The following is a 21,195-nucleotide window of genomic DNA, read 5'->3' as shown; positions in this document are numbered from 1 at the left end:
TGAATAGTTGCTGAATGTTGGCACACAGGTTGATATTTCGGTGGATTTACTGGTATTAAATGTAATCCAAGTGTGGAAAGAGATGAAAAAAAAAGACGATGCGATAACTCTGCGGCGTATTATCAGGATGACTCCTACTGGCCACCCCTGTCACAGGCGAGTGCCAGATATAAACACGAGATTGCAGCGACACCCGGTAATCAATATGAGGATGGTTTTCAGTACCAAACATCATTTGTCTCCAGGACCATTCCTTTGACCAAACGAAGCATTAATTCAAATCATAAATCTGAGCTGATTTAAATCCGCCAAGAGTGAGCGAGAGCAGGGGCGAGATGAGGAGGGGGTGTGCACCGAAGGGGAGGGTTGTAGAGTGGCCCTGTCGAGCTAATGATTTATTTTCTACATTTCTGCGAGCGAGAGATTTGTCCATACTTGCTGACAGGTCACCTTCAAACGCCACCGGCAGACTGTTCATCACCATGCAGACGAGCACGGTCTCATTGCGGCGGGTAAATATTAAAGGAAAAAGAATCCAATTGATTGCGGATGGGGCCGAGAGGCGTCGCCGCCATATATTTCACTCACAAGCTAATGCCAGGCGCACCTGAGAGCCGCCCCCGCCCTTCGCCGGCTGGAATTACGATTGCAGTGCGCCGTGGCCCGGCTCAAGGTTACCATTTAAATTGTAAAAAGATAAAAGAGTTTCTTATTAGCTCCATTGCCGCAGCCTTGCTGTTGGTGCTCGCATTTATCTTTATTCGGTGACCTCGCTCGGTCCTATTCTCTTCCGTCTTTCTTTTTTTATGCACTCCATTCTCTGGGAGCGATGACCTCACGCTTTATGCATTCCACATTGTTAAAATTGGCTTCAGGAACACATCCTGTTTGCGTGTGCCGTGTCAAGTGTTACCGGCAAAACGTATTCAGGAGTCGCGGTAAGTGAATCCAAAAGCTTTCTTTTAGCAGCCAAAGCTACAGGGAATACACTTGGTTTATAATTCGGAACGGGCTTGTGGATCTGCTCTATTATCATTCTCTTTAATACGCTAAATGCTTCTGTGTGATATCATGAAAATCCTTCTGCATTTTAGGGCTAATAATTAATTGGAATGCCGCATAGCGAAAGTGGGAAGCATAAAAAAAGGAAGAAGAAAAAAAAACAGAAGAAAACCCAAAGCTCTCATAGCAATTCAATTAAGCCTTGTTAAAAGGCTGATAGCTTTGGGAAATTGTGTTCACGGATTCACTTAGCCTTCAAGAGTGTTCTGTTTTTTCTTGTTTTCAGCACAACAATCTCACATGTCAGGTGAAAAAAAACAAGACCAATCCTAAAACAGCTTTTCAGAAAGCCCCGTAAGTATTTCATTACAAATGATCACATTAAACTAGTTGATACATTTTCAGTCTTCAAAGAGATCCCAAAACATGTGGACTGCATGTAACCTGATGGTTTAATACAAATTAAGATGAAAAAAATATATGGTTTTATATACATATATATACATATATATATATATACATATATATATATATATATATATATATATATATATATATATATATATATATATATATATATATATATATATATATATATATATATATATATATATATATATATATATATATATATATATATATATATATATATATATATATATATATATATATATATATATATATATATATATATATATATATATATATATATATTTGCGGCACAGTTCTAAGGTCTTGGGAACCTCCTGTGTGGATTCAAATACAGGAATTCCTGTGCGGAGATTGTATGTTCTCCCTGTGCTTGCGTGGGTTTCCTCCGGGCACTCCGGTTTCCTCCCACATTCCAAAGACATGTATTTCAGGTGGATTGGCTGGTCCAAATTGTCCCTAGGTGTGAATGAGCGAGCGAGTTGTCTGTCCTTGTGTTCCCTGCGATTGGCTGGCAACCAGTCCAGGGTGTCCCCTCCCACTGCTCGATGATTGCTGGATGGGCTCCAGCACCCCCGCGACCCTACTGAGGATATATATATATATATATATATATATATATATATATATATATATATATATATATATATATATATATATATATATATATATATATATATATATATATATATATATATATATATATATATATATATATATATATATATATATATATATATATATATATATATATATATATATATATATATATATATATATATATATATATATATATATATATATATAAAGGCATTATAATTGCATCAAAGGTGAGATCAATTTGTTTTGATTTCTGTGGCTTTGCTTGAAATGAAAAAGAATTGTCTTTTAGCCCATTGTTACCTAGCTAGTTTTTAATTAGCGCTTAGTATGGCAGAAGTCTTTGTGGTCAAAGTATGCAGCAATGTCACTGGGGGATGGCGCTTTGTACCGAAAAATAATGGTGACCAGGTGACTCAGTTGCTGTATCTGAGTCATATTAGGAGGCTTCTCCTGCTACCGGTAACCACAGAAGCCATCACTATCTGTTTAATGCTTATCCCCCAAATATATATTAAGCAATCGTTCCTTTACTCTTGTTAGCTATGTTGTTATTTAGCTATTATTGTCTTCACAATTATAGCTTCTGATCAGTTGGATTTTGATCCTTTATCTAAAAAGAACCATCAGAATCGTTTGGTTTGGTTTGTTCACTGTCATGTCAGATATATGAATGAAAATTTGAAGGTAAGTTTGTAGAAGATGTATTTGTCATCCCTTCCAATTACTCAGTTCTCGACAATACAGTACATGCGTCCTCACCGACGCTGGAGCTGAGGTCTCCATTCTCACCGTCGGCCCCGTGGTGGTGGTTAGCGTTGGTGTGGTAGGCCCCCATCGCTTCCAACTTGATTTTCTTGACCTTCATGGCTTCTGCGATGGCCGCGTTGGCAGCCGCTGCTGCTGCTGCCGTCAGACCTTCAAGGGCAGAAACAAAAAGCATTACACAAATTTGAGGTTATTTAGAAATATCCTTGTTTTCAAGAAAAACATTTTTTTAATGAAGATAACATTGAACTAATCAGAAATAAATACCATAAATTGTCAATGACTATTTTAGCTGCAAATGTCTGGTTTAATGTAATATATACATGGGTGTAAAGAGGGTCGATGCCAGCAACCAGCAGTCCAGTCTTTTAATGGTACACTGTTTTTGGTTTTTGTGGAGAAGACTAAGAGAATATTAGAAAACCCTGGTGCAATTATGTGAGCAGAAGTAAAAACAATTTAGTTGGTTAGAGAAGCTATAAAACTGACATTTTGAGCTGGTCAAGTATCTGGAGCATCACATGTGTGGGTTGATTACATTTTCAGAACGGCCAAAAAAAAGATAACTTTTGTGTGGAACTCGACAGGCTATTCCTGTATTAAGAAATTAAGGCTAAAAAATGCAAACAAACTTATATCCTACAACGGTGTGTATTACTCCCTTAAGAGAACAACACTAACAGGCTCTAACCACAGTAGGACGAGAAGTGGCAAGATGACAAGAGTATATTGTTTGACTAATAGATGTTTTACAGGTCTTTTAACTGGGACTTGGTTAAATAGTAACAGGAAAACACATCAACAGTAAGGAGTCGACTCCAATATGCTGGCCTTAATGGCACAGTGCCAAACAAAAAGCCATGTCCTTAACTGTCCAACAAAAGAAAAATATTAAAATGGAAAACAAACACCAATGGACAACTTATTTGATACATATAAATGACTTTTTCATAGAAAACACAATTGCCTGCTCAGCCGGCAGACATAAAAAAAACTCCTTTAGTAAGTGAATGGAAAAAGATGACTTTTGAAAGAGAAGAACAATGAATAATTTTATACCCCATAGGAATAGGCATGTACGTGCTTTTTCATGCTCTGACAGAGGATATCTTCGCAGCAGGTTGTCATGATGAAGGTATCATATAATTGTGATGAAGGCTACACCCACCCCATGGTGCCTCGCCCTTCATATTGAAATATTTTTGCTTTCAAGGGGAAGGAAGGTAGTTATTATACCTACATATGATGTAAGCATTAGTTTGTTTTCACAGTTCAGGATGTATGTGCTATCCTTTGATAGTATGCTCACAGATGTTCTGTGATTCGTGGTGGCCCATGTGCATCAACTCACAGAAAAAAAAAAAAAAAAAGATAAATGAAACAGACATGACTGTTCAAGGTTACTAACGGCCTAATGGAAACAATTAGGTTTCTAGTAGCTTGAGGTCCAATTATAGGATAAATGGAGCTAAGATGAAATATGCGGAGAAAAAACAAAGTAAATAAACTAAACAGCTTTTAGTTTTAGTTAAGTATTTCAACATCATTTGGCTTGGCTTTTTGAAAACAATTTTAAAATATGTTTCAAATGATGGATTCAATTGGTTGAGGTGTGACATAAAAAAGCTGGTTTACTTTATAGTGTTTGTACTTCATAACAGTGCACCTTATCCAATTATTTGGCTTTACGGATCCCTTAACTGCCTGGGGAGAAAGGGTACCACTTAAGACACAACTCTGGACAGCATTATCCACTGCTGACGGTTTCTGGCCTAAGTTTGGGTCGTGATATAGTTGGCACTAGGCCATTCTTTGATATTGTCGGCCAAGTTATTTTTCTAACTTTTCTCTCCTCCTGCTACTTTTTACTGTGCCATGGAAAATGATCTTGTGACATAGCCATACCACTGCAGTTATTGTCTGCACACATTTGACAACAGTTTTTTTCGTAGGGTTGTATGTGTCTCTGATGGTGTCGCGCACTGTTTTGTTTGTTACATGGGCTATATAGCGTATGCCTAAAAGTTTCCTGTAGCATCGCATTTCCATGGCCCGGATTTTCCTTTTGAGTTTTGCTGTAAAAGTCCATGTCTATCAAGCGTAGAGGAAGACGGAAGTAACCAGCACTTGCAAGAGTTTTATCTTTGATTTCACTGCTATGATTTTGTCCCTCCAGATTTTTTTAAGTCTGGGAAGTTGCGTCCGTGGTTTAAAGTATTATGGCCATCATTTCGGATTCCGACCCCTCTTAAATTTAGTGAATAATGGTGATTTTGTAGTGATAGCTCGGGGGTTGTTGCTCATTACTTTAGTTTTTTTTCTGTGATGAATAATCTAGATAACATCGTTGTTATATTTGTGTACTATAGCCAATACTACTTCATTTTCTGTAAATATATCCTTCCTAAACTCTTATTATGTGTCTCCTTGTATAGGATTCGCTTCTCTGGCCACGCCAGGACATGTTTTTTTTTTTTTTTTAATATGACAAATGTATTCCCAAAAAATGAAAAACAAATAATGATTTGGCATGTTAAGTCTACTACACAACTTTGTTCTTCTAATTTTGGAACATAGAGGTGGGGCATATACCTTCAAACTGATTTGATATGATCAGGACAATAGACACACATACAGCGAGCGCACTGCAGAGAACATAAAGCATCGGGTTTGTCATTGCAGTAGTTTCAGAGCTACTGGTCGTATCAAACGTGACTTGAAATCTTGAAATCTTTATTCATGAGGCCTCAGTTTCCAGCAAAGGGGACAAATAGCGCTAAAGCTCTTCCGGGCTTGCGTGTACTGGGCCCAAGAGTTCCCAGGAGAGTCACTCGATTCTCCTCGCCAACAACATCAAAGATGCACAGTTGGGAAATGAAATACAAAAGGAAAAGCACTTATTAGTGGAGTGCTCAGATCCAGCATAGAAGATATCACCTGCCCTTTAATTGCTTAGACGTGAAGCGAGGCTTTGTTTTTGCATTTATTGCCGCTTTTTCAGTAAGGGATGCTCAGGAAAGGGGGGGATGGAGTTCCTGGGCCTGGTAGAAGACTCTTCTTCCCAACTGATGGGCAGATGGCGAGAGTCATTCGGTGCATATAATTTAGAGGCTTGTTTGCATCTTAAAATACATCAGGACCATATTGGCGAACTGTATACATCATGTCAGCGATGGCCCTCTCGTTTGCGAGCGGCTGTTGCATATGCAAAAGACGTCACAATGAAAAAAAAATGTCAGGGGCCCGTAAGAAGGTGATACTTGTGCACATAATGAATGTAGCCTCTGCCTGGCCTGAAGGTCAGCCTTCATTTGTGTATAATGGCCAAGAGTCAACTGTTTCCCAAATGAGACGTATGCAGAACAGACTGCAGAGTAAATATTGAAATCACCTTCGGGGCTGTTTGTGTGATAAATTCAGAGCGCAAATCAGGTGCACAAAACACCTCAGTCAACCTCCCCCCACAACCCCCGCCCCTCACAGCTTTGGATGTGCTTTATTGTACTGCAGCCAGCACATCCTTAACATTCGCCAGTACCGACCAGGATCTTTTAATTGCTGTTTGTTTAGTGCTTGTTTGGTTTACTAAGACAGCAAGCGAAGGCAAATATTTTCGCAACCATGCCCATCAAAGCAAATGGAAATGGGCATGAGTAAAGTTGAAGGCATGTTATGTTTAGGATACAGCCAGCGACGCGTTTAAATTAATTTTAAATAAAAAATCCAGTTATATTAAAACTTCTTAAATCTTGGCAATCTAAAATATGGCTCGAATTTATTATACAATGAATAGTTCGTGTCATTTTTGGGAAAAAGTTCAAAGTCACATAGTACAGGAATTGTACATATTTTTAATGGCCAACTGTGTGCTTTTTTTATGGACTTTCCAAACCAATTTTCTAATTCCCTCCGTCCCATTAAAATAAAATATCACGTGTGAATCATGCGTTTTGCGATCCACATATATTTCCATGATTTACATATGAGATATTTAATCTTGCATGCACATTTATCCAGACATTTGATTTTTGAGTTATTAAGTAAATCAAAAATGTATCCCTAATATATTTGTGGATCTGAAAAATTAAGGAATTATGTAGCTTACTTTTCCAGTTGCAGGAACTTCGTACCATACCATTTTACCAGGGGGAAACACAATCCTAATTTTTGCATGGTCCATAAAAAAAAGGTCCATAATTGGATTGGTAGGGGGCAATTATGCTTCATAGAGCAAAACCATACACATTAATGCCAGCTGCTGTTAAACATGAGGGAAGAAGAGATGCAATGGCAAAAGAAAGCCATCAAAGAGCAATGCCAGTTTCAATTTTTAAAGCAGACAGGTTGAGAAAGATGGCGACAAACTCAAACATTTACAAGAACTTCACCCACCATGCAAGCACTTTGCAATCATTAAAAAAAAATCATCAAAATGTAAGAATTTTTAAGGATTTCCAGCACCCGTATGTACCCTGAACATATAATTGTATTAATTGCCAAGTATAAATGCACATATTTCAACATAAACCAAATCACATCTCTATTAAAAGAGGGAGCTTACCGAAATGCAGCTTCCTTCATTAGTTTATCAAATATTCAACCGTTTTGATATTTAGGAGTCTTCTCATGATACAATTTTCAATATGAGTTTTTGTAAGGCTGGGTATTGATACAATTGCATGAATAACTCTTAATTTAGATTCATAAAAGTTTGGCTGAATTGTTTTGCATTTAATTGAATCCATTGTGGATGCATTTAGGATATTTTTATGGGAGTGGGATTCTTTAATATCTAATACGGGAGTTGGCAAAAAAGGAAGAAAAGAAAAGGTTGATTGATTGTATTAGCAGATTAAAAAAATAAAACAATCAAATCACTTTCAAATCTGATACCTCAGGAAAAAAAGCCTATGTAGGCTTATCTAATGTTTCTCATATGCAATTATGAAAAATATATGTTTTTCTTTTTATATTTGTGTACAAACCGATTATTTTCATTTCATCATTCCTACTCCAACAGTAAACAGATGTGTACATTTTTTAAATCTTAACTGCAACTCCGCATAACTTTGTGTATATTTGAGACTTAAAAACAAATATCGGTATTTTTCTAAATTGATGTTTTTTTGTTCTTTTTTTCATTGCCGCATAATTTAGCAATGGATACCTTGTTAGCGATTTACCATGACCTTTCTAATTTATGGTCCCTTGCAAAAATATCGCCCCCTCAAAAAAACCTTTATGTCGTATTGCCACATTTTGGGTTTCAAACTTAAAGCTAAAAAAAGCAAAACCATTTTCTAAGATTCAACAACATGTGAGACACAATAATTAAGCTGAGTACAATTATTTCAAAATTCTGAATTATATTAAAAACTAAAAATAAATAAAGCGCGAGTTTTGCAAAAAATGCAGCCCCTTGTTCTCTCTGATCAGCCACCTGATTCCAGAATGTTCAATGTCTGCCTAAATGACTAGATTTGCAACATTTACACATCTTGCAGAGCACTCTGTGAGCAATAGTATTAAAATGGAGAGAGCATACAACGACTGAACACTTACCAAGACCTGACACTCAGCCCAGACAAGAAGTCCATAATCACATTGGATGACCTGCATGCAATGCTGAGGTGTGGGAATATGTGCATATGACAACTTTTAGTCAAACCCTGCATACATCTTCCCTTTATGGAAGAGTGACATGAAAAAAGCCATTTCTAAAAGAATACCATAAACAGGCCCACTGTAGTTGATGGGAAGGTGGATGAAGCCAAATAAAGGACAAATCTGGCACAAAGTCTGCTGCAAGATAATTGAGCATTTGGCGGGGTTCACCTTCCAACAGGACAACAACCCTAAACATAGCACAACATTTGCAATGAAATAGTTTCAAACAAATGTGTTGGAATGGCCTAACCTAAGTCCAGACCTCCATCCTATAGTCCATTTTCAAAATATCTGAAATATGCTGTGCACAGATGATCAATAATAAACCTTAAGTAACTTGAGCTGATTTGTCAGTAAGAATGGACAAATATTTCAGTTTCAAAACATGCAAAATTTTTAGAGACATATCCAAATAGATGTGTGGCTGTGATTGCAGCTAAAGTCATTTGTACAAAGCATTTATTCAAAGGGGGCTTTATTTTGGAACGCTTGCTTTCCATTTTTATATTTGTTAGCACAACATGAAATGTTGAATACATTTGGTTTCTTTTCATGATTGTGTCTCACAAGTTGTCGATTCTTACCACTTATTTTGAGTTTGTATCTATATGTTTGAAGCTGTAAAGATTACATAATGCTCTCCAGGTGACAATACCTTTGCAAGGCACGGCATGGTATTTGGTTGACTTTTAATTGCTAACAATGCCAGATAAAAGACATTCTTATTTTGTCTTAATTGCTTCATAATCAGTGCTTCAATCTAAAATGGAAACTTAAAGTCCTTTCTAAAAGACTTGTGGTGAACAGTTTTTTGATTGGCGGGCAAATATATCCAACAAAGCTCTGACCACTACTTGATCAACGGCTAAATGGTTTGATACATAAATCGAAAATATTTCTTCAGCTAATTGTTTGAGTCCAACAGATCAATTGTCATATCTCCAGAAGCCTCAGCCCGGAGAGGGGGGGGTTGGTAATGAGGAAGACATGGAAGTCCATTAAGCCTGGAGAAGTCTGAAACGTCAACATTATACTCGGTTACTAATCTGCATTCATTACCATGCAAACAAAACAATCCCGCCTTGTATAGTCTCTCAAAGTCACCTCTAGATTCAGATGCCGGTATAGACACAGGTACGAATGATTTGAAGCGCAAGACACGGACAAAAAAATAAATTAAAAAAAGAGGATGCCGTCAAAGAATTAATGGAGACTAGCGTGGCTGTGTCACACGGGGAGCACCAAACAGCAAATAACAGAGACAAGGTCTGACGGTAGCCCTTGGAGCAGCTGTCATATTAAATAATAATGAAGGATCTATTAATATGCAAAAGAAGCAGCAGCCGACTGGCTTAACGCTGTCATGCCTCCGCATATTGTCAGGATCTTCATCATTAATTAACATGCGAGCTGCCCCATACCTGCGCCAATGTCAGAACATTCTTACGACAAACACCCCGATGCCTGCGCTCCACGCAACTAACTCGCATAATTTAATTAAAATCACATTACCCCCGCACCACTAGACCAAAGACGGATTCGTCCTTTTTAACCAAATGAGAGTTTTGGACTTGTTAAATAGCGCACCGTGGGCCAAATGAAAACACTTACACATCAGGTTATGCGTGCATGCGGCAGCCTGATAACTACAAAAACTGTGGAAAGGGCTAAATCATGTCATAATGAATCTAGAATTGGTTACAGTGCTTGCTGGTTTTATGACTGATTGCAGACTGAAAGGAGGGTTAGCGTGCAGCACATAGAAACAATGTTTAAGTATGTGGATTTACAGTAATCCCTTGCTAATTTACGATTCAGTTATCTCTGGTTCACTACTCTGCGGATACTGAACTGAATTGTCTTTATTGGCATTGATATCAACGTATCCTGCAATATGTTCTGTAGCAGAAGCAGACAGCAAATGCTATCACGGAGGCAGGTTATATGTACGTGTGTTGGGTGGGCGTGGCAGCCTGTGCGCACAATTGTGATAGGCTAGTGTATGCTGACGAACAGCAGGGCCGGCGCATAAGTCAATGTGGCAACCAAAACAAACTAGCCTTTAGTGGCTCGTTACAATGAAAATAAAGACATAGTGATTACCAGCGGTTGCTCTGTGGATTATGATCAGGTTTGGCGAGTGATTGAACCGATGTTGGGAGATAAAGTGATAGCATTTTCGCAGGAGAGGCCTTATGTTATCGGCAAAGTATCAACTCTAAAAATCTTCCCATGCCAAGCCTGTATCTCACCAACGATGAGTCCACTCCCCAAAAAACGGATGAACTGGATCAACAACTTGTGGGAAACCACTCCATTCGGGATGGTTGTATTCAGATTCAGATTCAGATTTAGATTCAGATATACTTTATTGTCATTCTTGTACACATGTATACAGAACGAAATGTCGATACATCTGACACGCACAGTTTCCTTAAATATACAGATATAAATATGTAGTATTGAGTTGGAGTATTGAAAAGGGATTTTATGTACAACAGTGCAAAATCCTCAATGCAATGTCTTTCCCGTGACGTCAAAATGATAACAAGATGAGCAAAAATCCAAGAATTACACGGGGGGACCTGGTGAATGACCTTCAGAGAAATGGGACCACAGTAACAAAGCCTACAATCAGTAGTACAATGCGCCGCAAGGGACTCAAATCATGCACTGCCAGATGTGTCAGCCTGCCAAAGCGAGCACACATTTAGTTCACCAGAGAGCAGAAGAGGACTGGGAGAATGTAATATGGTCAGATGAAACCAAAATATAAATTTTGGGTAGAAACCTAGGTTATCGCGAAAAGGAATACAGGATTGCATCCAAATAACACCATACCCACTGTGAAGCATGGGCGTGGAAACATCATGATTTGGGGCTGTTGTTCTGCCAGGACGACTAATCTATGTAAAGGAAAGTATAAATGGGGCCACATTAGGGGATAATTTGAGTGAAAATATCCTTCTATGAGCAAGTTCATTGAAGATGAGACGTGACTGGGTCATTCAGTATGACAATGATACCAAACATACAGCCAGCCAAGCATTTTAAGGTCCTGGAGTGGCCTAGCCAGTCTCCAAATATCAACCCCATAGAAAATCTGTAGAGGGAGTTGAAAGTCTGTTTGGCTAGAAGACAGCCCCAAAACAGGAATGGGCCAGGATCAGCAACAGTGTGTGAAAACCGTGAGAAGAGTTACGGAAAATATTTAGCCTCCGTTATTGTCAACAAAGTCTACATCACAAAGTATTAAGATGAACTTTTGATATAGACCAAATACTCATTTTCCACCATTTGTGAATTTCCCTGCGGGGATGAATAAAGTATCAATCTATCTATCTATGATTTACAAATACATTATTTAGAAAAACAAATCATGTGATTTTCATTTTTTTTCCCACATTCTATCTTTTGCGGTTAAGGTACACCCATGTTGACAATTACAGGCATCTCTCATAATTTCAAATGCGGGAGAACTTTCACAATTAGAGGTTGACTATATACATATTTGCCCCACGGTAACTCAACTGCCGTTACAACATGAAGCCTTATGTTGTAGCTTTTGGCATTTTCAGATATCATGCATGGACACTTGTGGAAATGTGTGAGTTCTGTTCATTGAGCATTAGTAGAGGTAAAAGGATATAATTTGAGCTGCGATATAATCATAAATCATCCAGCTATTATGATAAATGTCACAATGTTAAATATATGCCAACACCTTTGGCCTTTGTTTAAGCAGTGCTTTTTATCTGTTTGGTCAGGACCCAAAAGCGGGTCGAGGACGGTGTTGGGGGGGAGATTACTTTAAAATAGTAATAAGTTATAGTTACTTACTACTTCCCCCAAAAAAGTAAATGAGTTAGCAACTGAAGTCTTCTATAGAGAACTAACTAGTTACCAGGGAAAGTAACTATTTCGGTTACTCTAAAAAAAAATTGTTGTAATTCAAAGAATTTGAAATTTTAAAGCGGTACTTGAGTCAGTTGAACAGAGAAAAACAGACAGCTAGTTGTGTTATAGAACTGTGTAATATGTATTGCACCTCCCAAACAACACATGTATCCAACACTTGAAGTGCAACAAAAATATACAGTAAATACTATCATAAAATAACAATCAGCAGTAAACAATATAAAGCGAGTTTGATAAATTAACTGGAAGAAATGAAAAAAAAAAAAAAAGGAAAAAAATAACAAAAGGAAAAAAAAGACAGCTAAAAGAAGAAAAAAAAAATAAAGTTTACATTTTTATATAAACACATTGACATTAAAAACACAGTAAATATTATTTTTTTTTTAAAGAAAAAAAATAATAATGTTAACCTTTTTTATGCTCAACAAATTTAAAGTCAACAACAGCATATATTGACCAATCATGAGAGAAAAAAGGTGTCTCAAATGAAACCAGCTGTTTATTTGTGGGGAGCCGTCTCCCTTTGTTCACATCCAAGAGCCGGCTCATATAAACATTTGGTTCATAAGCTACACGAGATGGTTACCGCCACATTCACCAATTTGCCGTTTCTTTCGGCAATTAGTAAATATTCTATTTGTAATTGCTATCTAACTTTCAGATAGTCGCTATGTTGAAGGGTGACATGATCCAAGATAAGTGACGTAAGCAATTCAGAAGAGAGTGGAAAACGACTCAAAATGGTGTGCCGGTGGTATTCTTCAGGCACAGAAACGCACCATTTTTGACTATCAATAATTATAACAGCGTTGTAAAGACGAAAAGTAATACTTAGTTAGATTACCCCATTACTGAGAAAATAACGCTGTTATGGAACGGCGTTATTAATAACAGCGTCATTAACAAAGCTGGTCAACGACCAGTTGTCAGTGGCTCGTGGGCCTTTTCTAAGGCAAAATAATGCTATGAAGTAAAAAAAAAGGAAGGTCATTTCCACTCTTTAACAGTAAAATGTCATAATGCCCTGCTCAATGTCTTCTACCTGTTTAGTCAATTGGTTCGTTTGAGACGGACCACATTTCATTTTATTGTGATTTTGTTGGTTTTACTACATGTTTTCAACCCGCAATAGTGGGTCCCAAAAGAGTGAGTAGAAAATAGTGGCAACATTGAAGTATCTGATGTTTGCAGGTAGAATGCACATCGTCGGCGAGATTCATTTCGCTAATGGTAAACTTAGTTCCTCCATAAATCAATTACACCAAAGCTTCCGCTGCACAAGTCATGGCCGTAGTGTGAGTGGAGGTCCTAACTCCACTTTAAAGGAGATGTCATCTCTGTGTGGTGTCAGCCCATGGCAAATAATCCCATTTGGAAGGTTGGGGATGTTGGCTTGGGGGTGGGGGGCAAGATGCCTGTAATGCATCAGCCAGCTGAAAAACTCCCTCTAGTATGTGGTTACACACGTACACATCTGAGAGTATTTTCTTAAATAGGAAGCTAAGCATATTAAAATGCCCTCTTTTCTAAATAGAAGCGGTGTCAAGGGCACGCATACATATGTTAACAATGTGTTCCAACACACATTGTGCTGCCCTTGTTAGCATGTAAAGGAAACTCGCACAACAGTGTAGGCGTTGATTTTAATCCGACACGATTTGCACATTTAGTAGCAAAAATACAACATTTGCAGATGAATGAGTTCTAAACACCACAGTGAATTGGGAGGTTTGAGAACATGTACAATGGATTTGGCTAATCTAATATTTGTTGATTTACGGTCGGAGCAGATATTAGCTCAACATTTTGAGCCTTCAAAAACACTTGAAAAACACAACTCGAACATGCTTTATGAATCTAAATTGGAATTTCTAAACCACATTAGAATCTTAGTTGCATGATTATTGCAATAAAAATAATCAGTGGGTAGCTGGTTTGTGCAGAACAAAATGGCTAACATGAATGCTAATGTCTGCAAAACTGTGCACAATCCACGATGCTAACATCAAAATGCCTGTGCCTTTAACGCGGACAACAAATTATAATTGACAGTCCAAACAGATTTCATAATGCAGGCTCAAATGTACACAGCATTTTTGTATATTTTTTTTAACCAACTGTGTCTATTAATCAATGCCTCCTAATAGTAAAATAACATCGTGGAAAAACATACTGATTTAAATAATACGCAACAATACATGATCTATTATATGAACCTTTTTTTTTTAATACTCAAAGATCAATAAATTAGAGCTGATATAATTGCTCGACATTCTGCTTCTACTGGGTAACCAAAATCCTAATATAGTGTGTTTTAATCACTGTGAGTTCTGTAGTTTTATTCCTTGTGCTTTTAAGCACTTGTATTCAGTTTCACTACACCGTACAGTGACATCTAGTGGACAAATAATAAATGGTGTCCTTTAAATTACATTTTAATTGCACTATAAACTATGGCCGAAGTTCAATCACCCTTTAGAACCAATTTATCTTAATTATCATATTTTTAAGTCACTATTCCAACCTAGTAACAAAAGCCATGAAAAGATAAAGAGGCTAGAATTAGCATTCAACCAACAAATGCAACTTAATCCAATGCTCTCTTTAAAACAGTAATAAAATGTTTTATGTGTACTAGTATGCAATAACTTCAAGATGTTAACATGTATATCAGAGTTTTGAAAGTTTAGCTAAATGAACAGGAAAATTATAACTATCTAAAAATACTTACCTCGATTAAAACATTGAACGTGATCAAAATAGTTATATAGTAATCATGTCTATCTATCTATCTATCTCAATATATATGGATTTGGGGATTTTGGATTTTAAATTGAATTGTCTTTATTGTCATTGATGTCAACAGATTTGGCATACTGTTCTGTAACAGACAGCACATAGCAAATACTATCACGGGTGGTTTGGGTAGTGGGGGTGATATGTTGGGTGGGCGCTAGTGTCTAGGTAAGCGACTTTGATAGTCTAGTGAATGCTGTCAGTCAAACAGACAGCGAAGCATGGCCGCAGCTAGCTTTTAGAGGCTCATTACATTGAAAATAAAATCATCAATTAAATTGGACTCTGATAAAGTCAGAAAGGAGCAAATAAATTATGATCACCAGCATGTCCTTATTAGGTCCAGGAAGGGACAAAGGCGGTAACAAGCCAACCCTGCTCAACGCCAGATCCATTACCCATGACATGGATTACCTGGAACTACAATTTGAGGGGAACCGCTACATTTGGTACATATGCATTTCAATTATCACGGTATTCGAGAATACTAGTGTACAGCTAGTCAGCCGTTCTGTAAATCACTTTATTTCACTGAAGGAGGCCTCCAATTTTCTTGTACTTTAGTAAAATGACAATATAGATCATTTATTCAACTGCAGATCTGTGTTTTTAGATTTACATCTAAACATCTTATTTTGTTACAGTCGTATACTCGCAGTTGATAAGAAAGCCATCTCAAGGTAAGATTGACCCTTAGGTGCTTTTATGAAGGGGAATCGCTCCTTCTCAGATTATCAGGTTTCACAGGGGGGTTCTGGTCCCCATGTACCGGGATAAGCGAGGGATTACTATTTTAGATAGTATTAAAATTCTAAAAACGTTAGGTTAGACACATTTACGGTTAGGCTGAAATTTGTGTAAATATGATGTGACGTGATGACTATTTGAGAGAACTACTCTTTGCCGACATTTTACCATCCATCAACATGCTCTGAATATGACAGTGGCATCAATTAGCTGCATGCTTACTTTATGTGTGGTCAATTATATACAATTACGGTAGGTGACTGTCAAAATCAGTAAATTTCCCTGACATTTAAAAGCTAATGCCATCATCAAAACGGTCCAATTACAAAAGCAGCAAAGGACAGATAAGAAAAGTTGCAACTGAACACAGTTAAGGTAGCCTCCTCACGGTTGTGAGAACAGCCAAAACCTCAATTACTTTATCAGTAGGCCCTGAATACCCCGACTAAATGTCAAGATCAGAGCCTTTCTCAGTGCTTTAAAGGGGATAGTATCAAAAGATGTCTCTGTTCCACTAAATAACACAACACTTTCTCATCATTGTCCTCCTCCGCCATGTCCATGTCGGCCTTTAAGTTTTGTTTTCTACAGATAGCCGCCAACATTGCCCTATGTGTTCAAAGTGATTGTGGTGAATGTGCTTCATATTTGGTTTCAAACACCTCACAAACATGTTTTTAAAATCCAATACAAATAATACTTTGGTATAACATTACAGTTGAGAAGAGATAACACCTCTATCAAAGTGACAATATGTTGTAAAATAATCGTAAACAGTCTGGATGGGCTCCTGCACCCCCGCGACCCTACTGAGGATAAGCGGTGCAGCTAATGAGATGAGATGAGATGAGATGAGTCTGGTGAGGAGCATTTGGGAAGTTTTTCTAATGACTAGAGTGATCTAATGCATTGAAAAGAGAAACAGTTTAAATGTATGATTTAATTTGATGATTTAGAAGAAAAGAATATAACCACAAACGGAGCCTTTCCGTAAAAAGTAATTCACAAAAGGAAAACTAAAATAAAATAATCAACAAAAACAAATTAAGATCCAAAAACTCCCAAAAATCAAAGTTTTACAAAAAAAAATAAACACAACATTCTTCACTAGTGATTGGAATATGTACAAGTTGGCAAATCATTGCATCCCGGCCATGTCTGGATTTTCAAAATAAATGTTTAAAATAAAAGATAAACTAAAGTAAACAAGATTAAATACATAAATAGATAAATTAATAAATACATACATTTTCCTGGCGGTTGAAAAATTAAAACTTTTTTTTATTGATGGGCAACAACCCCACCATTACATTTTGTATGTATTATGCTGTAATATTTTTTTGCAAGAAAACTAAAAGCATGCATGCATGAAGCAAGAACTTTTCAGCGTTCAATGTTTCCAGTGATTTCCACAATCTCGGTCACCATGGTGATCACATTCCTGCGGACCTGCACAAAACCTCATCCCTCTCTGCCTGACAATGATGAAATGAGTTGCTTGCTGATGACTTGCATCAAACCCTTTATTAACTGTTTTTTTTTCGTTTCTTTTCTTTTTTAAAATACACCAACATACTTATATTTGTTTATGTTTGGCACTCAGGGACAAAGCTTCTGAACTCATTATGGCACTGAATGAGTTTATAGCAACACAGTTGATTTCATTTTTTTGGGACCAGATACAGCCTGACCTTAGTGTTGACATTACACTTCAAAGCGTAACGAGAAGCCAGCAGCTAATCGACATCATCTTAGAAAACTCGTAGTGTCACTTTATGTGTTTTATGCATGGAGTACTTCAGTAAATATCACTTACACCAAGCGAACGCTGGAAACGGTATAACATCGTTAGGCATGTCAAGAACAAGAGCACAACAATATGCAAATGGAGCCACTTAAAGCCACCAACATCAAAGTAGTCACATTAAAAACCCGCCACAAATAGAACAAAAGCGTTCGCCGCAATAAGACTCGGCCTGAGGGGGCGTTAGGGCCCAAACGCTCGCTGTTGATTCTTGTGGCGATAAGCTTGCTTGAGCGTCAACCAGTGCCTATGTACATATTGCAGTGGAGTGGATTTAATCGCGCTAATTAGAATGCACTTCGGGCAACAAATGCAACATCTACCGGAATAATCTGAGAGAAAAGATCTCCACTCCAATTTATTTAACCTTGCCTTTGTTGTTGATGTTTTTTCTGTTTTACTATGGGGGGTTATGTAGGCTGTTTTTTTTGGTGGACGAATGAGCGGCGGGTTACTGGTGGCAGGGGGCTTCATGTGTCACTTTGGACCCTTTGCCATTTCAAGGATGAGCTGCAATGAAAATTAAATTATGCCTCAAATTTCTGAAGTTTCGTCCATATTTGTGTGAAAAGTATGCCCGTCGTTCCCAAATATATTTGCCAGTTTTAACTGTGGTTAAATTGCTGGGAACACTGGAAAGATCAATTCAGGGTTTGTACACCTTTTTCATGTCCAAATTCAAGCACTTTTTAAGGACCTTTAAAGCCAAATTTCCAATTTCTCCAAGTACTGTTAAAAGAAGAAATCTGGGGTGAATCATGATTAATAATTCCACAAATATGGTAATTTACGGAAATGCGCTCCAGATGTTATCCTTTTATAAGGCTTATCGGATTATAATGTTCGGCTTTCTGGGTGCGCCATATTGTTTAGAAAACACAGTAAATGGTTAATTCTGGTTTTCCGAGACTAAGTGGAAATCCAAGCCCTACCTGTGGGTGGAATCATGCCAGGGGACATGAGACCAGGAACCGTGTGGGGCATGATGTGAGGGTTTTCGGGCGAAGTCACACTCTGGGTCCTCTTCGGGGGCCGGCCTGGTCTGGAGCTGAAGGGAAACACAAGAGGTGGATGTATGAAAAAGTGTGGGGGTGGCAGTGAGAGCGATGTGGTAGTGGAGGGGATGCAAAGAGGGTTGGGGAGTGGCGACAACAGTACCGGTGTTAACATTTGGCGCGTTCCATAACGTGCTAACACGCACTGTAAATAAATTCTCTTTCAAGGACAGTTGCTTTCTGCAGCTCAACATAATAGACTTCCATAACTAATTAGATTACATGCTGAATTCATTTCCTTTTATTGAAGATCAACCACTTTTTGATGCATAATTCATATCCCGTACCTCGTTACCTGTTTCTGCGCATTAATACCCCCCGCACTATTTGAATTGCCTCGTTTGCATATGCTAAAATCCTCAGCCCGCGTCAGTCTGGAAATTACACATTAACTTGTTATAATTATTGCAGTCAGGCCACTATTGATTTATGAGACTTTGAAAAACCAAATATGTGTAGTTGCAGTAATGAATGATATTTTAAGCTTCTTCAGGAAATTAAAAGGCAATGGCTGCCTTAGGAAATGTTCCGCTTGCTTGATTTAATGCATGCCATCGCTGGAAGGTGGTGTGACAAAGTGATTCAGACCTGTTGGACCACTCCGATGGGGGGAGTTTTATTACAGCAAGCAAGGGGCACAGATCCAGCGTGATAAATGACCCAGTCACCTGACTGAAGGAAAAAAAAAGGCCTTGGAAGCAGATACCAGGCCGACTTTCCACATATCTCACTCATTGGTGTGTTAATACAGCTCCCAGTCGCAATCAATAGCTACTTTGCTGGCTTCTTTACAAAAAGAAGCCTACAGGGTGACAAAAACATATTATAAGAGGGCAAAGAGTCTATAAAGGTGTACTCTGGTGTCTCTACTGAAAATAAATTATGGCTGACTTGACTGCGGTGACATATTGGCATCATAAATTATTGGCTATACAATAGTCTGAGACTTATCAGGCTAGTAAATCCTTTCCAAAATGAGCTGCAGCCCTTGTTTAAAATCTTTCAAAGATCAGTCAGAACACGAACAACAGGGAACTCGTTTCGCAAAAACAAACCAGGGCCAGAAATCAAAATGCGATGTCAACTGACACTGTCCTCCCCCACACTCTGTCCTCACCTCCATTTACAGCACCCTCCATTCGGATGAATTATTTTTCTTTTAATAAGACTGAAACAGTCAAATGTGATGTATTGTGTTCCACGAGTACCACAGTTGCGTGCTCCATTGGGAGATGAAATTGTTTGTTCTGGTGCTAACAAGAAAATTGTAAGTGAGATAAGCGACACAATCCCACGATATATTGGTCTGAGAGCTCATACTAAGAATGATGTGAAGAGTAGCGGATTCCACCCCTTTTGTCTGTGATTAAAGAAAACATTCATTTTGATGGAGACTTCACAAAGGGAAGGTTGAAATTTGACCTTACGCCAATTTTATAAATACAGACTTGATATGTGCTTTTCTACAATTACAAACAAGCGACGAAAGCATGACCAACTTGGGTGCCAAGGTGCTTAACTTGTTTGGGTGTTTGGGCAGTTGGGTTGGCCATGGTTAAAAAAAAAAATGTGTGTCTTTTTTGCTTTTTATCTTTTTTTAAATTTTCTTTTTGTATGTGTTTGTATGTCGGTCACCCCTCTCGAGGGATATGACCAGGGTAGATAGAAAATAGATAACTTGTAAAAGCTTTCTAAAGTTATTTGAATGATCTGTACTGTTTTATCATTTATTTGTTCGGATACATTAGGGCCCGGTCACACAGACGTTTGCGTCTGAATCACGGCCAGAAATTTCTGCCTGTGAAGCAGACGCTGTTGGACGCTTTGAGATCGCCATACAAACGAGATACAGCAGTGCTTTACACGCGGTCGGAAATTCACACGCGGTTGGCAGCGCGAAAACGTTTTGCGCTGCTCAAAACTTTAGGGCCCGGTCACCAAGCCTTTCACGGGCGTATCGAGGCTGAATCACGGCCAGAAATTTCTGCCCGTGAAGCAGACGATGTTGGTTGCTTTGAAATCGCCATATAGACGAGATACAGCAGTGCTTTACACACGGTCGGAAATTCACACGCGGTTGGCCGCGCGAAAAAGTTTTGCGCTGCTCAAAACTTTAGACCACGTGTTAACCGCGGGCGGCACACGAGGTAATGACACGGAAATGACGCGGAACGACGTGCTCTGGCCGCGGCCAGGGCGTGGTTACACATGGGTATGGCGCGAAATTTCAGCGGGTAATCGTGGGTGGAGCACGGTCATAGCATGTTCTGCGCCTGTATCGCGGTGTTATTACGTGAAATTAGCGTGTTACGCGTGTGACGGTCAAACGCCTTTCTCCGCGTATATACAGCGCGATTTGCCGAGCACACGTCAGTTGTGCTCGAGACGTCAAGGGGTGGACATGGATCC

The 21,195-nt window shown here is 38.3% G+C and overlaps 1 protein-coding gene across 4 annotated transcripts in view; it reads right to left on the bottom strand.

The window, feature by feature from the left end:
- dachd (dachshund d) overlaps nucleotides 1-21,195 on the bottom strand; it is a 217,061-nt gene that overhangs the window by 80,990 nt on the left and 114,876 nt on the right. For 3 of the 4 annotated variants that reach the window (XM_088352750.1, XM_088352753.1, XM_088352751.1), the window contains exons 2-3: nucleotides 18,664-18,779; nucleotides 2,794-2,949 (exon numbers count right to left, since the gene is read on the bottom strand). In XM_088352750.1, the coding sequence (XP_088208876.1) occupies nucleotides 2,794-2,949; nucleotides 18,664-18,779 (272 nt within the window). The remainder of the gene's footprint in view (nucleotides 1-2,793; nucleotides 2,950-18,663; nucleotides 18,780-21,195) is intronic. The other variant, XM_088352752.1, reaches the window with a different exon arrangement.

This window comes from Urocampus carinirostris, chromosome 14 (genome assembly GCF_059441175.1).
Source record: "Urocampus carinirostris isolate Australia breed hairy pipefish chromosome 14, RoL_Ucar_1.0, whole genome shotgun sequence".
In the NCBI taxonomy this organism is placed as follows: domain Eukaryota; kingdom Metazoa; phylum Chordata; class Actinopteri; order Syngnathiformes; family Syngnathidae; genus Urocampus; species Urocampus carinirostris.
Note: the sequence above shows the minus strand (reverse complement) of the source record. Positions and strands in the feature narration are given on the sequence as shown.